General features: G+C 34.0%; 2 protein-coding genes across 3 annotated transcripts in view; one reads left to right on the top strand and one right to left on the bottom strand.

Moving 5' to 3' along the window:
* Positions 1–17963, bottom strand: part of EPHA6 (EPH receptor A6) — a 911975-nt gene that overhangs the window by 324384 nt on the left and 569628 nt on the right. The window lies entirely within an intron of this gene.
* LOC119039956 (chromatin target of PRMT1 protein-like) lies at positions 5072–6046 on the top strand. The gene is given in 1 exon segment (XM_037132785.2): positions 5072–6046. A coding segment is annotated over 1 exon segment (747 nt). The 5' UTR covers positions 5072–5168; the 3' UTR covers positions 5916–6046.

The following is a 17963-nucleotide window of genomic DNA, read 5'->3' as shown; positions in this document are numbered from 1 at the left end:
TAGTCTGTGGCTTTTTTATTCTCTTGACTGTCATTTTTTAGAGCAGAAGTTTTTCATTTTAATGAAGTTTAATTTATCAATTTTTTTCTTTCATATATCCCATTTTCTGTGTTGTATATAAATTGTTGTATCTAAAAATGTGTGAATTTATCATCAACAGATCCAAAATCACCTAGATATTTTCCTACATTGTATTCTCAGAGGTTTATAGTTTCGGATTTTACACTTAGATCTATGATCCATGTATTAATTTTATGAAAGATGTAAGGTTTGTGTTAGAGTCTTTATTTTTTGCATGTGGATGTACAGCTTTCCTGTACAATTTGTTGGAAAAAACACCCCATCCTTTAAATTTAATCTTAATTAAATTGCATTTGCCTCTTAAAAAACAAACAAAATAGCAACAAGAAAAAAAACAACTTGCTGGTCCAAGTAGGAGCACAAATTGGGAGGGCTTCCAGCTCACACTGACTCTCCTGTGTCCAGATCTAAGTAACAGCACCATCAGGGAAGATGGGGCTGTTCCCAATAAAGCTGATTGCTCAGAGAGAGAAACAAGCAAGAAAGATTATGAATTTCTTCTGCAATGAGCGTGAATCCACATGAAGAGATACAGAAAGAGAAACTGCACTGAGGTTGAATAAACTCATCTTTTCTGGTTGTTGTTTTCTGAATCTGGGATCTGCTCTGCCTTGGATTCTATGTTTTGATATCCTTAAATAATATCAGAGTTGGACCCTGTGGCTAGTAACTGAGAGAATTGCTTTCTTTCCTCATGTTCACTTAAGTATACAGGTGGAGTTTCTAATTTGGGGAGAAAAGGGTTAAGAAACTAGTTTGTAGATTGTTGTAAGCTATTGGGTGAGGTGTTCTGAAATATTTTTCTTAGGTAAAAATTAGCTGCTCTCATGACAAAATGTCAAATTATGCATATATAAGAAAAATGTAGAAGTAGATACTCTAAGTATATGACCGCTTTCTGACTACACTTTTGGAGAAGTGTCATTTAGTACACTATGGCTATAATTTACTACAATCAACTCTTGATTATCCTCCATAATCCAAAATAGGAGATAACCCTAAATCACTTTGAAATAAATTCATGACTTTTTTAAACATTCCTTCTGATGTGTATTTTGTTTCCCTTAAAATGAAAATTAAATGCATTCCTCAAATATTAAATGTTGAACAACAGTAAGAAGATGGCAGTAAAGTACCCCTGATGGAAGGGGATTATTCATCTGGAATTAAGCAGTCATAACTGATTTTCAGGAAACAGACAACATATATGTGGATAATTAACTGCTTGAAAGAGTGGGAAAATGGTTAAATGATTACAGTGTGAACTTTAGAAAATATTGGTGCTAGGATAATATCAATAAAATCCTAATTTTAATCTGTGAAAACTGAGAAAGTTACACCATCTCAAAGGGAAAGACTTATTGTAAGAAAATGGCAAAATAATATGTAAAATGTTTATAGGTTCCAGCATGTATGCAAGAGAATATTTCTTTCTTTTAGGAGGCTTTTTTAATAGGTGGTACATTTAATCCAGGGCAATGATAGGTGTGTGCCTTAAAGTAATTCTGCAGATGCTGTGAGAAGTCTTTTAAAAAAATGTTGTATGTCTTTGCTTTCCTGTTAACTTCTATATTCCCACTGCTTAATGTAGTGTGGCTAGCATATTGTATGCTCTCATAATCTATTATTAGTAAAATGACTGAATAAAAATACTAATGAATTAATTGCTCTTTAAGTTTTGTTTAAGCAATTTAAATTAGTTTGCACTATTAATGACAGTTCACATGAGAGATGAGAAAAACTGTTTTGTTGGCTTTTAGTACTTTTGGAATCAAAATGCAGTAATATTTTGTAAGTATATCTGGTCTGTTTTCTTAGGAACATTGTGGGGAAAAGCCAAGATTTTACTTGCCAAAAATTCTTTACAAACAGTATACTTAAAAACCCCCCTCATTTGTACTGAAATATCTTGTAATACATATATCTTAATATTTATTCAGTTTTTACTTTCCCATCTGTCTTTGTATAACCTACCTTGGTATAGACAGGATATAGATTTTTCTTCTAAAAGATTTTATTTATTTATTTATTTTTAAAGAGAGGGGAGGGAGAAGCAGAGGGAGAGAAACAGCATGTACAGGAGATACTTTGATTGGTGGCCTCCAGCACACCTCTAACTGGGGACCTGGCTTGTAACCCAGGCATGTGCCCTGACTGGAAATTGAACCAGCAACCTCTTGGTTTGCAGGACGGTGCTCAACCCACTGAGCCACACCAGCCAGGACTCTTCTGGGCTTTATTGTTCTATATTTATGATGGCATTAAGCAACAATTAAATGTTTAAAGTTCGATACATGTCAATGAAGAAAGCACCATCACCCCAAAATTCTTTAATGTTTTTCTTTTAAAAAAAAATATTTATTTATTTATCTTTAGAGGGGAAGGGAAGGAGAGAGGGAAACATCAATGTATGGTTGCCTCTAGTGCGCCCCTGCTGGGAACTGGCCTGCAGGGAACTGGCTTGCAACCCAGGCATGTGCCCTGACTGGGAATTGAACCACAATCCTCTGGTTCACAGACCTGCGCTCAATCCACTGAGCTTAATGTTTTTCTTAAAAGTGTATCATAAGAGTTATAAATTTGGTGACAATAGTAACATATAGACAGAAAAGAAGAAAATGTATATAAGATGGTAAAACACTTAAAGAATTTCTATTTGTTAGAATATTGAGAATGAATAAATGATCTAAAAAGGAGATTTTTTTACATCAGTTGAATTCTTATATATCAATAATGAAGTATCCAAAAGAGAAATAAAGAAAACACACAATGAGATACCACCTCATACAGTTCACAAGGGCCATGATTAACAAATCAACAAACAATTGCTGTCAAGGATGCGGAGAAAAGGGAACCCTAATACACTGTTGGTGGAAATGCAGACTGATGCTGCCATGGTGAAAAACAATATGGAGTTTCCTCAAAAAACTAAAAATGGAACTGGCTTTTGACCCCATGATTCCACATACTCTGAGAATTCTGAAACACCAGTTCAAAAGTACCTGTGTACACCTATTTTCATAGCAGCAGTATTTACAATAGCCAAGGGCTAGAAACAGCCCAAGTGCCCATCAGTAAATGAGTGGTTCAAAATACTGTGGTACATTTACACAATGGAATACTATGGAGCAGAAAGAAAGAAGGAACTCCTATCCTTTGAGACAGCATGGATGGAACTAGAGAGCATTATGCTAAGTGAAATAAGCCAGGAGGTGAAAGACAAATACCATATGATCTCATCTATAATAGTAACCTAATGAACAAAACAAAGAAATGAGAAAAATAGAACCAGAGGCATGGAAATAAGGAACAAACTGATAGTGACCTGAGGGAAAGGGGGTGGGGGATAAGGGAAGAAAGATGGGGAAGGACCTAGTTAAAGAACAAGTGTAAATGACCCATGGACGTGGACAACAGGCCAGGAGTGACTGTGGGAAAGAGGGGTAGGGAGGGACGGTGAGAGCAATGAAAGAAAATTGGGACAACTGTAATAGAACAATAAAAAATTTGCAAAATGTTAAAAAAAACAATTCCATTTACAATTGCATTAGAAAATAAAATATCTAGGAATAAACTTAACTAAAAAAGTAAAACACCTGTACTGAGAAGACTGTAAGACATTCAAGAAATACATTGAAGAAGATACAAATAAATGGAAGCATACCTAGTACCCATGGATAAGAAGAATTAATATTGTTAAAAATTTCCATATTACTCAAAGCAATCTATAGATTCCGTGTAATCCCTATCAAATACCAAAGCATTTTTACAGAACTAGAACAAATTATCCTAAAGTTTACATGGGACTACAAAAGACTCCAATAGCCAAAACAATCTTTAAAAAGAACAAAGCTGGAGGTGTCATGCTACTTGATATCAAACAGTACTACAAAGCTATAGTAATCAATAGCAGGGGACTCACATAAAAACAGACACATAGATTTATGGAACAAAATAAAGAACATAGAAATAAATATACACCTATGTGGTCAATTATGCTATGACAAATACAGTCTCTCAATAAATGGTGTTGGGTAAACTGGACAGACCCATGCAAAAGAAAGAAACTAGATCACTTTCTTATATCCTATACAAGAATAAACTATAAAAGTCCTAGAAACCATAAAAGTCCTAGAAAAAAACATAGGTGGTAAACTCTCTGATATTACTCTTACCAAGATATATGTATTTTTTATATGTTTGTTCAAAAAAGAAAAAATAAGCAAATTGGCCTACAAAAATATATATATAAGGAATTCATTCAACTTAACATCAACCCCCTCAAAATCTGGTTAAAAATGAGAATATATGAATATACATTTCTCCAAAGAGGACATGCAGATGGCCAATAGACATGTGAAAAGATGCCCAACATCACTAATCATAAGGGAAGTGCAAATTAAAACCACAATGAGATATCACCTCACACCTGTGGGGTGATGGCCATCACTAACAAATCAACAAACAACAAATGCTGGTGAGGATGTGGAGAGAAGGAAACCCTTTAGTATTGTTGATGGGAATACAGACTAGTGGAGCCACCGTAGAAAACAGTATGAAGGTTCCTCAAAAAATTAAAACTAGAACTACTTTATGACCTAGCATTTCTACTTCTGGGTATTCATCTGAAGAAATCCAAAACACCAATTTGAAAAGACAGACATACCTCTATGTTCATAGCAGCATTATTTCCAAGAGCCAAGATATGGAAGCAACCTAAGTGTTTGTCAACAGATGGCTGGATAAAGAAGTACTACATATATACAATGGAGTGCCTGGGATAAAGAAGTACTACATGGAGATTTTTGTGTGGGCACCAAGCGGTAGTGGCTGTGGTGACACAGAGGAAAGACAGGAAAGGGCAGGCCAGGCGAGCAGGTGGACCAGTTGACCGGACTGCCAGCCAAAAGCAACGAACTAACCTAGCAGTCCACCGTTCACACATCTCGCCAACCGCCAAACAAGTACCCCCGAGCCCCTCCACCATCAACTCAGGTTCGGCCGCCTTCTGGCCCGCCTTCCGCAGCAGTCGTGGCAGCCCCGGGAGGAGCACCGGCTCCTTTTCCTTCGATCCTCGGGATTTGAAGATGGCTGCACAGTCTGCGCCGAAAGTTGTGCTAAAAAGCACCACCAAGATGTCTCTAAATGAGCGCTTTACTAATATGCTGAAGAACAAACAGCCGATGCCAGTGAATATTCGGGCTTCGATGCAGCAACAACAGCAGCTAGCCGGTGCCAGAAACAGAAGACTGGCCCAGCAGGTGGAGAACAGACCCTTTGTCCGGGCAGCATTAAAAATTAAGCAGAGCTTAAAGCAGCGCCTGGGTAAGAGTAACATCCAGGCACAGCTAGGCCGACCCATAGGGGCCCTGGCCGGGGGAGCAATCGGAGGACGAGGCCTGCCCATAATCCAGAGAGGCTTGCCCAGAGGAGGACTATGTGGGGGACGCGCCACAAGAGCCCTACTTAGGGGCGGGATGTCGCTCCAAGGTCAAAACCTGCTCCGAGGTGGACAAGCCATAGCTCCCCGAATGGGCTTAAGAAGAGGTGGTGTTCGAGGTCGTGGAGGTCCTGGGAGAGGGGCCCTAGGCTGTGGAGCTATGGGTCGTGGCGGAATTGGTGGTAGAGGCCCGAGTATGATAGGTCGGGGAAGAGGGAGCTTTGGAGACAGAGGCCGAGGCCATGGATGAGGGAGAGGTGCCCTTTCTCGCCCTGTGCTGACCAAGGAGCAGCTGGACGACCAATTGGATGCATACAAGTTGAAAACAAAAGGACACCTGGATGCCGAGTTGGATGCCTACATGGCACAGACAGATACAGAAACTAGTGACTGAAGCCTGCCTGCCCTCCTGTGAGAGACTCTTGTTAAAGTTAACACGTCTGTAAATAACCTTGAGATAACAGATGAGAAGCAACCTACCTGATTGATGCTGGGAGGACCTATCAGAATAGACTATGGACTTAACTTGCCACCAGTTTGTGCATTTAGTGTGTTCCTTTTACTTTTTTAATACTATATTGTATGAAACCTTTTTTTCCTCTGGAAAAAAAAAGTACTACATAGAAAAATAGTAAAATGCCATTTGTGACAACATGGATGGACCTAGAGGATATTGTACTTAGTGAAATATGTCAGAGAAAGACAAATGCCATATGATTTCAGTTATATGTGGATCTAGATAGCAAAATAAATAAACAAACCAAACAGAAACAAACTCATAGATACAGAGAACATCTTGATTATTGCCAGATTGGAGCAGGGGTGGTAAAGGAGTGAGTAGAAAGGGGAAGGGATTAAGAAGTATAGATTGGTAGTCACAAAATAGTCATGGAAATGTAAAATATAGCAGAGGGGATCTAGTCAGTGTTGTTATAATAGCTATGTGTGTATCAGATTGGTACCAGACTTACTGGGGCAATACTTAGTAAGTTATTTAAATGTTTAGTTTCTATGCTTACACTGACAGTAATATAATATTGTATGTTAAATGTAATTAAAATTTTTTTTAGAAAAGGAAAGATAATCCTACCACAGTGAAGATGTCTCTGCTCTTTGGCCCTGGTCACAAATGTTGCCCATTTTAAATATTCACAGTTTGCACTTGAAAGTTTGTGGTGCCAGTAATGGATGCTTTTTCTTTGGACAGGCAGAAATCTCCTTATTTTCAAGTTTGGATAATTTTATTTGTATAATTCTAATTTATTTGTAATAAATATATTGGCACAGATCAATGCATGGTCCAGATTCAAAGAAAAACAAAACTTTGTGAAATTTTTTTTCTTCTAAAATTTACTAATTTATTTTTATTTGAAAAACTTATGTATTTGTACTAGACTGACACTATTTCTGAAATGAATTTATACTGTGTTAAATACTGTGTGCAAGTTCTTGAATTAAGAAAAAAATCAGAGCAGAGCATCTGAATAGAAACTTTTCTGAGGAAGGCATGTGGATGGCCAAGAGATGTATGAAAGGATGCTCAACATCACTACTTACAAGGGAAACACAAATCAAAACACACTAAGATATCACCTCTCACCTGTTAGAATGGCTATTATCACTATGACAAGAAATAACAAATGTTGGAGAGGATGTGGAGACAATGGAACTCCTACACTGCTGGCCAGAATGTAAATTGGTGCAGCCACTAAGGAAAAGAGCATGAAGGTTACTCAAAAAATTTAGAATAGAGCTACCATATAACCCATCAATCCCTCTTCTATCTACCTGAAAAAACTTGAAAATACTTATGTATAAAGATATATGTACCTCATGTTCATTCAGCATTATTCGCATTAGCCAAGACATGGTAACAACTTAAGTGTCCTTTGATGATTGATTAGATAAGAAATATGATATATATGTGTATATATATAGTGAATATTCACAATAGAATACCACTGAGACATAAAAATGATGAAATATAGCTATTTGCAAGAACAGGAAAATCTACATTTCTTTTTTTGCTTTACTTTTAGAAATTAACCATTTTTACTTTATATTTCCATATATAATTATTTAAATTGACTTTTAACTTTTAGAATCATCTACATATTCAAAATTAATAAATTTGCTTTGGCTCAATACTGAAAAATTATCTTTAAATTAGTATAAATTAGAAGCAAAGCACATAATGTAATATTTTAAAGGTCTAAAACAAAGTAGAATGGCAAATTAAACATGGCTGTAGATTCTTTTATACTCCTCTCATTGAAAAGTCAGGTTTCTGCTCCCTCCCCTTGATCTGGTCTAGCCTGTAACTGGATTTGACCTACAAAGTGGGCTAGATGTGAAGAGCTGACAAGACTGGTCCAGCCTGTGAGAAAACTGGCAGTTTCCACTTTGTCTTCAAGCTCTGCATTGCAATCTAAGAAGTGAAATGAGCCTGAGACTGTCAAGTTATGTGGAAGCCCAAGGTAGTCAACTGGAGTAGCTTTGGAGAGAGAGGCAAGAGAGGAAGGGGAAGAAAGAGAGAGAGTGAGAGGATGATGTACTGTCAGTCACCAAGTGTTCCTATCCTAGTTGTTTTCTGTCATCCCAGCTGAAGTTCCAGAAATTGTGGAACAGGGGTTAGCTGCCTCTGCTTTGTTTGGTTCAAATACCTGATCTATGGATCTATGAGATATAATACTTATAAATTATGATTTTTAAGCCATTTGGGGGGTAATTTGTTATGCAGTAATAGGTACTTGAAACAAGTAATTGAACATTAATCTGCCATTCATCATCCCCAATCTATTACAAAATAATTTATCCTACTTTTTGTCACTAGATTGGCGCATGGAATTTTGAAGAGTCTGTTTTAACACATAAAACTTAATCAACTTAAACATCCCAATTATCCGATACTTTGGAAGGATTTTAACATTTTTAGCCTGAAATGACAGTTTAAATTAGTCAAAACAAGTCATTTGAAAGTATAACTGGAACATAATATGGCTAAACATTTTTTAATGTTAACACTGATAGTACACAGTGTGTTGCAGGCTCTATAGATACTCCTGATACCCAGAAAATTCTTCAAAGCACACTGTAAAGTAAGTCTTAAAGATGACAAAACTGAGGTATAGAGAGGTCAAATAAGTTGCCCAATGTCACCCAATAAATTAGTGGTAGAGCTGGGATTTGATTCCAGAGAATTTAGCTCTAGATTCTGAGCTGTTATTTGTCATAGTATATAGCTTCCTATATCAAGTATTGCATGAAATACAGTTACATGTCGTTAAGAACTTTATATATTGTTAGATTTTTTATATTCCCTTTTTATTACTACATTGACAGAGATGGAAAAAGTTAATGTAGATTTTATATAACATAAATATGACAACTTTAATTGTGGTATAAGACACTCTGAAATTCAAAGTACTTAGTCTAACGAAGATTTAAACAGATTATATTTTGTTACTATTTCATGGGATATTGAGTATTTATCAAATACCACTGATATGAAGAATCTTATCTACCTTTTCTTTTTACAATATAAGAGCAAAGGCTCATTAAGAAGAATAAATGGTTATTTCTTCTATAACAACAATTAAATTGTGTGTCTAAGTTCATCTATGAAGGCAAACTAGGAAGAATGAGACAAGTCATTTGCTTTCATTTGCACTTTCAATTTTTCTATCATCGTGAGTTTGGGAGACCAAAAAACTTAAGAGCTTTCCAAGGCTTTACATTGAAATTACTGATTCTAATACAGTTTCAACAGGGCCTTCTATATTTACTGATAAACTAAGTGACCTTTCTAATTAAAGCACTGGATTGGAATTTGAAGAAGCCTGTTTTCTGTGACTCACAAGACTGATGAATATAAGCATGTCTTAATCATAATATTACTAAGTTACAGCATCCTCATATTAAAAAATGGACACAAACACCTCCACTTTATCCATCTCACAATATTGTTGTGTTGGATCAAATGTGATTTCTAAACTGAAACATCCTTTTCAGATGTAAGATAGAATGGTTATTGTTGCTGTTGATGTTTTTAAATACATGTCCATGTAGTTTGTGAAAATGTCTCTCAGAGTGAGACGTAACATTTTAATAATGAACTATACTGCAAGTGGAAGTTGTATCATTAATTAGATAATTATATTATATAGTTTATAATTAAGTTGGTTATTTAGTAAAGTAACTACCCAGGACCACAGGAAATTTCATTTTCTAATTCCATGTCAGGAAAATTAATAGGATAAATCAGCCAAATGCCCAGTCGCCTAAAGCCTCAGGTGATTAAGTGTGCAGTTGAGATCCATATGTGAGAGTAACACCAATGTCCAGAGATTTCTTCAGATGACAGATTCTCCTTTAGGGTCAGTTACGTGGTCCCCAAACAGTTACTTGTACCTAATGGCATGATCAGTTAACTAGTCATTAGCACAGCCTTCATAGGTACAATGAGACCATACCGAGATTAAAAATACTGATTTGTAATAATCCTTGAATGTAACATGTTTCTGGAGTCAAGAGAGACTATACTCCAGTCAGCTAACTCTGTTTGCCATACTGTAGATGAACATTAATAAAATACCTTCATTGCTATGCTAATTGAACTAATCAACAATTGATCTAAGTTCTCAGAAAAACTATGTGGTAATCTTTTAAGGATATAAACTTGTTAAACATGCTAGGATAAAAATATTAGGATGCATAATTCACTAAATAAGAGGAAAATTACCATGGAGTTGTTGATAATGGCAGTTGTAGTAGGTATACATATTCGAGTGTACCTAATTAGATAGGACAGAAATATTACATCCATCCACCTGCTGTGATTGATGAAATCACGAGAATCAAGGGACATATGGAAATAATGATCACACTGATTGCCTTCCTTAAATGTCCTTGTGTGAAATAGAAGGATCAAACATAGGTTTTGGGAGCAATTTTCCTTTGCCAACTGAAGTTTAGCCAAAAACAGTTAATTTATTTTGCATTCAACCATGAAGAACTGCAGAATTCTTCCTCAGCTAAAACTATATATTTTTTCATTATAGGTGTATGAGTTTCTATTACTAAAGGTTTGAAGAGAATCTAAATTAATTCTAATATTTTTACTTTTCAATCATTCTATGGAAATGTTGAGATTTCTAATAGTATTTGGGTCATTGGTTCTAATTAAAATGTACTTATATAAATAAGATAATAAGCTTGTCTTTTTCAAAATATATAAACTGAGAAAACATAATTTTAAGAACAAAAAATCTAAACACAAATAGTATAAAAATTACCAGGAAAGTTAAACTTAAAAATAAACAACTTTTGAAATATTAGAACCCTTATAATCATCAAATTATTTTCTAATTATCCATTGATATACTCAAGTAAATAGCCTCTTGTTTATTTCCTCTAAGAAAATCAGATCACTATGGATTCTACAAGGTCACTACAAATACATGATATTAAAACACAGCCAAATTCTGTAGCAACATAAATGTTTTTATGAGCAGCAGGTGTATTCTTTGAGAGACTGTGAAGCTCTTAACAGCTCAGTAAGGAGTACATAATAATAGGCTGTTGAGTCAGCCTCCCCTACAAGAGTACTGAGGAAGGACATTTTGAAACCATTAAAACAAATGTATTTAAAAAAGTACTCAATATGAATGGTTTATGAAGAAAGGTTCATTCAAACTTCATCTCATTAAAGTAATAAATTTAGTCATCTTGATTTAAATATGCCCATCCAAAAGAATTATTTGATTACTCTGAATAAAAATCAAATCATAATTTTGAAACCAAATATGTGCTAGCTTGAAGTACTTGAAAATAAATTCTGAGTTAGATTATTTTTGCAAGTTCCAGGATTTGAGGCTTATTACACAAAAATCTGTATTACCTACCCTAAGTACTTAAGAGTTTAATAAGCCTATTTCAATGAATGAATGAATGAATGATTTCCTAAGATATTTTATATGTTGTTGACATTTTACTTGCTTACCTGGGCAAAATTATTTGTGATTTGATACCCATGAAGTTACTTCTAGTTACATGATTCAAAGTGAGACAGACTCTGCTTTTATTAGTTTATTGGAATATTTTGCTTTGTAGTTGCCACACACATTAAATCATTTAAATTTTTCTTTAAATTTAAAAAGAATGAGGCTATTAAAATATTTTTGGTTCTATGTTAATTGTGAGGCATATGATATTTTGTGATATGCAATAAGCAATAACTACTATGTCCATTTTTCATGTTTGAAGTCAGATTGTTACAATTATTTGATTTATATATAAAAGTTTGTAATATTATAATAAGATTATAAAATAGAACAAAACATGTTTACTAGTTTTTCTTCCTTAGAGTTTTTGGTTTAAATTCATGCTTCAATGAAAATAAAGTTGGCAAACAACATAGCAAAAGTATTAATTTGTTTTTATCCTCACTCCAGAATATATTTTTCATTGCCTCTATTAGAGACAGAAGAAGGGAGAGAGAAAAACATCATTTGGTAGGAGAAACATTAATTGGTTGCTTCCTGTATGTGCCTGGACTGGGGATCTCAAGCTCCTGGACCAGAGATCAAACGTGCAGCCTAGGTATGTGCTTCGATCAAGAATCACTGCGACCTTTCAGTTGTGGGATGACAGTCCAACCAACTGCACCACACCAGCCAGGAGAGCAAAGGTATTTAATAACAAAAATTATAGCAATTCACTTTGGCATTGAGGATTATTTTTCCATAGCTCTCATACTGAAAGCAAAGAACAAAGGATTCAGAAGGAAAAGGGATACATATATCATTTTAAAATATTTTCCTACTATAAAGTTATGAATGAACTAAAACAAATAAACATTTATGTTTTTATAATTTTCTCATTTGGTAGCAATAAAGTTTGGCTTGGAGGTGAGAAGGGGGGGGGAAATTGGGGACAACAGTACTGGCCTAAACAATAAAAAATAAAGAAAACCTGCCCCCAGCATTTCCCAGACTTTTCTATGCAATATTATTTCTGAGAAATTTGTATCATTATGACAAAAAAAGAAGCTTATGAATATGTAGGAGTATATATGTTTGGGTCTTCTGGGTAGCTGATTCCAAAATGATGCCAAAAGTGAAGATATTTATGTAAAGAAATCCCTGTGCAGATAGAATGGAAAAGGAAGCAGAGACTTTTTGGACCTCAACACACAATACAGGTCTGACTCTTGAGAAGAAGAAAAAAGACTGGGTAGAAAGTAGCCCTCTGATGATGCAATTCTGAAAGCCTTGGCCAGGTATTTGGGTGTCCCAGTGAGAACATTGTCCATTATAAGAGTTCTGCATTCCTTAAGAAAGGCCTGGAATAGACTGATGGCTGTCAGAGGGGAGAGAGGTTGGGGGGCTTGATGAAAGAAGGTAAAGGGACTAAGCAAAACAGTAGATGTGTGTGTGTGTGTGTGTGTGTGTTTGTATATGGAGAGGTATATATCTATATACCTCTCTCACTCTCTTATATATATGCATGTATATAACACATAGGCACAGACAATAGTATGGGGATAGCGAGAGGGAAAGTGGTGGGAGTAGGTAGAAGTGGGGGGTGGTGAAGGAGATGGGAAGAGACTTTGCTTGGAGTAATGGAAACCTGTTGCAGTGTACAGATGGTGTTTTTCTGAGTTGTACACTTGAAACCTGTATGGTTTCGTGAATCAATTTCACCTTAATAAATTCAACAAAAAAAGAAAGACCTGGCTCTAGTACATGGGGTTCAGAAGGAATGGGGCTTTGATGTGAATGCTGCAATGGATCCTAAAAGTGACATATCGATTTTAGAATCAGTTTGTCAGTTTCTACATAAAGACCTGCTGCAATTTTTATTAGAATGCATTGAGTCTACATATCATTTGGGGGAGAAATCACCTCTTTATAATAGTCTCTCTTATCCATGGATGTGAATTCTCTATTTATTTAAGAGCTTAACATATTCTATAAAGTTTTAAAGCTATTTTGCATAAATTAAAAGATAGTTTCAATTTACTCCCAAATCCTTTAGATTATGTTGCTATTCTAAATGTATTTTCTTTGAAAATTGTATTTTCTGTTTGCTGCTGGTGTGCAGAAATACAATTGAATTTTTATAACCAGCCACCTTGCTCTAATCATTATTTCAAAAGCTTGCATATAAATTGGGTGAGAATTTCTATGTATGGAGTCATACCATCTAGGAAAATGTGTGTTTTTTTTATAGGTCATAAAATTTCATTTTATAATTATATTGTAATCTAATCCAAATGGTTACATTCTACACTATCAGGAGAAGCAATAATAATAGACATTTTCATGTAGTTTCTGTTTTTAGGAGATTTAGTTTAATATTTCCTTACTAGAAAGGATATTTGCTTGATTTAAATTACTGTAAGGAAGTAATCTCATGTTCCTGGTTTTCTAAGAATTATTCTAATAAATATATCTTAGTGCACCTTTTCTACATCTATGAGAGTGTTCTCCTTTAATCTGCTAACAGTAAATTTCATTTATAAATTAACTACTATTAAAATTGCTCAACATTTCTGAAAGAAATCTAATTAGTCATTTTTTTCTTTTTACAATCTGCTGTAATAGTTGACTAATATTTAACTTAGGATTTTTAGTTGATGTTTCTGAGTGAGATTGACTCTAGTTATTATTCTGATGCTGTTCTATTTCAGTTAGGTGGTTATCCCAGCCATAAAGGAGGCCTTTCAGAGAATTACCTCTTTTTTTTTCAGTTCTCAAAAAGTCTTTGCATGTGTTTGAAATAACATGTTCCTTGAAAATTTGGTAAAACAACTTCTAAAACTACCTAAACTCTTAGAACAATATTCATTCATTCATTCATTCATCCATCTACGCTTGCCTGAGGATATGCTTACTGATTTTAAAGAGAGGGGAAGACAGGGAAAAAGAGAAGGAGAGAAATATCAATGTGAAAGAAAAATATCAATCTGTTGCCTCATGTACACACCTGAACCAATCACCGAACCTGCAAGAAGTCTATCTTTTCAGGAGTTCTTTTATGATGGGTCTTTTGGTGACAAACTAAAAAAAAATCTTTGAATGTTTTTATTTACCCTTGTTTGTAGACGACTTTGGGTTAACAAATGTTTGCTATCAAAATTTGAATGTAATAAACTTCAATTTTCTGCTTTCTATTGTTCTAAAAGATGTTTTAATTCTGTCATTCCTTTGTCAGTGATCTCTTGTACATGTTTAGCTGTAAAATTGTCACCTTTATCTCTTTTATATTCTGCAGTTCTACTATAAAGTTTCTAGATACGATTTCTTATTTTTCCTATTTAGGGTATGTTATACTTTGTGATTTCACTGGTGCTAGAAAATTCATAGTCATTATTCATGTAAGTATTATATGCTCTCCATTCCTTCTGTATTTTTCTTTTATAGAATTCAGCTCAGTTTATATTAGATTTTGTTATTTATCTTCCACATTTCTTTCTTATTCCTCTTTTATATTTTCCTTTTTTTTGACTCATCATACTGAAATTCTGGGCAGTATTTTCAAGTTACTAAATGCCTCTTATTATTATTATTTATCATATTTGTATATATAAATATATAAGAATATGGTTGTTTAATCTATTGGTTGATTTTTAATCTATTGGTTGATTTTTCCTCATTTCCTACAAAATGAAAAATTGTATTTTTTCATTTTAGGTCCTTTCCCCCCACTTTTGTGATTGTGTTGGTTATTTTTTAAACACTTTATATATAACTGTTCTATGTGTGATTCTTTAACACATGCAGTCTCTGAGATTCTAAATCTGTTGCTGATTGTTTCCGCTGACTCGTTTATATCTTGCTTTTTCCTGTGCTTGCTGTTCTTTGATTGTGATATTATTGTGTGATCATAATCGGTGATGTCTTTGAGTCCTAAATTTTGAAAGCTTCTCTACCAAGAGGATTTTCTTATACATCTATCAATAGCCAGAGCTTGCTGCTAGAATGGTGCCACTAAAAGTTAAGAAAATATTTCAAATTAGTATTTTGGAAAATAAATTTAGGAATCAAATATACTATTATTATGACTGCACATATTTTAAAGAAAGACATTTATAAACATCTATCTTGATTTGAGCATTAGAAAAATAAAATCAGTGAATGGGAGGTATAAAATTAATTTGTTTCTAAATGATGAATTGGGAAAAGTCATTCAAATTTAAAATAGTATTAATGAAAAACATGAAGATATTCTACAATCATGAAAGTCAAAATTTTAATTAGAATTAATTATATCTTAAGCATTCTTAACCAAATATACTGAAATAGTATATATTTAAGCAAATTTATTATTTAAAATTTTAAATATTATCTTTAATGTAAATGTGTTGATGCTCAAGAGATATTTGGTAAATGAGGAGAGAAAAGAAGGAAGGGTGGTCGGGGAGGCAAGGACAGATGGAGGGAGGGTGGATGAATTGGCTTTCTCCTGCATACACATTCACCCTCTTTCTCCCTTACTATATACTGGAGCTGTAGGAAACTGCCTCTTCTTTGAACTTCCTCTGTCTTGGGTTTTCACACGAGTATTCCCTTTGCCTGGAATGCTCTCGTTTTCCTGTTTTGCCACAGTGGTTAGTATTAAATATCTCCCCATTGTGAGTTAGTACCTAAGCAAAGATGAAAATATTATATCTCTTTTTATTTAAAGTGATATCTATAAAGGACTTTTATTATAAAATTCATTTAACTTCCAATTCTATTGTAATTTTAAATTGCAAAGAAATTTTTTATTTAATTTTCAGGGGACAGTATGGTGATAAGGAAAGAATTGTAGATTTGCTGTCAGCTAGGTAGCAAAAATGTGCAGCTCAGAACCTGGCATATAATGCGTATTTGATATACTTTGGTTTATTCCTTCTTTCCCTTCCTGTCTTTGTAAATATTTTACTTTTTCCTATAGTGAAACAAACTATTAATACAAGGTAAGGTTAATTTGTGAGAATAAAAAGGAATAAATATGATAGAACTCTGTATTCTGCAAATTATAGTTCTTGGGCTGAAAATTAGATTAAAAATTTCTAGCAATTAAAAGAAATTGAGAAATATATTTTATTTTGATAACAAGCTATATAATATTAAAGTCAGAAAATTAGAGTTTTCACCAAACAATAGTTCAATAAGAAAACACAAATGCTTTTAAAAATAAAGTCTATTGAATAGAGGAGCAGATAATAATTTTAAACAATGTTTTTGGAGGCAGAATACAAGTATATTAATGATTTCAATTGACTGGGGTAATTTTTTCAAGACACTTAGATAATGTGTTGCAGACACTTTGTTTTTGGACATATAATTTAACAAAGGTAGAGAAATCAGAGACTGTACATGAATGTGTTTGAAATGTCCATTTTGCGATCTGCTACAAATAAATCCTCAAATGAATTTCCTGTAAGTCCCAGATCTCATTCAATTCAAAGACCACTTCTTTAATAAGGGCCTCTAATAGAATCAAGAAAAATATGACCTATCAACAGAATTTCAAAAATCTGGTAGGATGAATATGTATATACACATGCACATATAATATTTATATCATATATTTAATATATATTAAAATGTATACAGATCATTTGTCATAAAAACATACAATTGAAACCTATATAGTCTTATTAACCAATGTTACCCCAATTAATTTAATTGAAAAAATATATTTTTATCAAGTTGTTGATCACTACACAGAACCAGTTTAAATTTGTTTTGGCTTTTCCACAAATTCATATCTTAACTTCAATATGTATTATGGCCTGAGATCATTTATACACTTTTATATAGTTTGTCTTCATTTCTAATTTTGCCTTCAGCTGTATTTTCTCCCAGAAAGCTTTACAAGCTTCAAACTGTCAAAGGAATAGATAAGACAGAATTATAAAACACCACTCACATCTGGAGACTAATATTGGATGATGATAATGGGACACATCCACTCATGTTAAGAGAAGTACAATGTGATAAATGAAAAACAAAGGAATTGATAAAAGCAGAGGCTCAAGCCAAGTTTGCTTGCCTTAGAGTACAGATAACTCCTCCTAATGACTATTTTAAATTTTTTAACTAGAATTTTTCAATGGTAGCAACATAATCATACAATGTCTGCTTTATGTTTCGAACATCAGTGTTTACATGGCAAACAGTGTTAAGTGGAGAGAATTCTGAGTTGCCTTTTTAGAGCAAAGCCACCTGGATTATTCTGCTTTTCCCAGATTACCCCTTCTGTTCTAGGATAAAGACAATAAGAAAATGTTCTTCGGGCCATTTTAATGACACACAAAAGCTTAGAAACCCCCTGTAAATAATTGAAGGCAACCATTAACGTTATAGCCAACCAGTCTCTAATGGACAGGTCATGAGGGACAAAGCACAGAACCTCTCTGAAAAGTCCAAAGAACATTTAGTGGTTTATA

The sequence above is a fragment of the Artibeus jamaicensis genome, unplaced genomic scaffold (genome assembly GCF_021234435.1).
Source record: "Artibeus jamaicensis isolate MK-2021 breed Jamaican fruit bat unplaced genomic scaffold, CSHL_Jam_final contig_3206, whole genome shotgun sequence".
In the NCBI taxonomy this organism is placed as follows: domain Eukaryota; kingdom Metazoa; phylum Chordata; class Mammalia; order Chiroptera; family Phyllostomidae; genus Artibeus; species Artibeus jamaicensis.
Note: the sequence above shows the minus strand (reverse complement) of the source record. Positions and strands in the feature narration are given on the sequence as shown.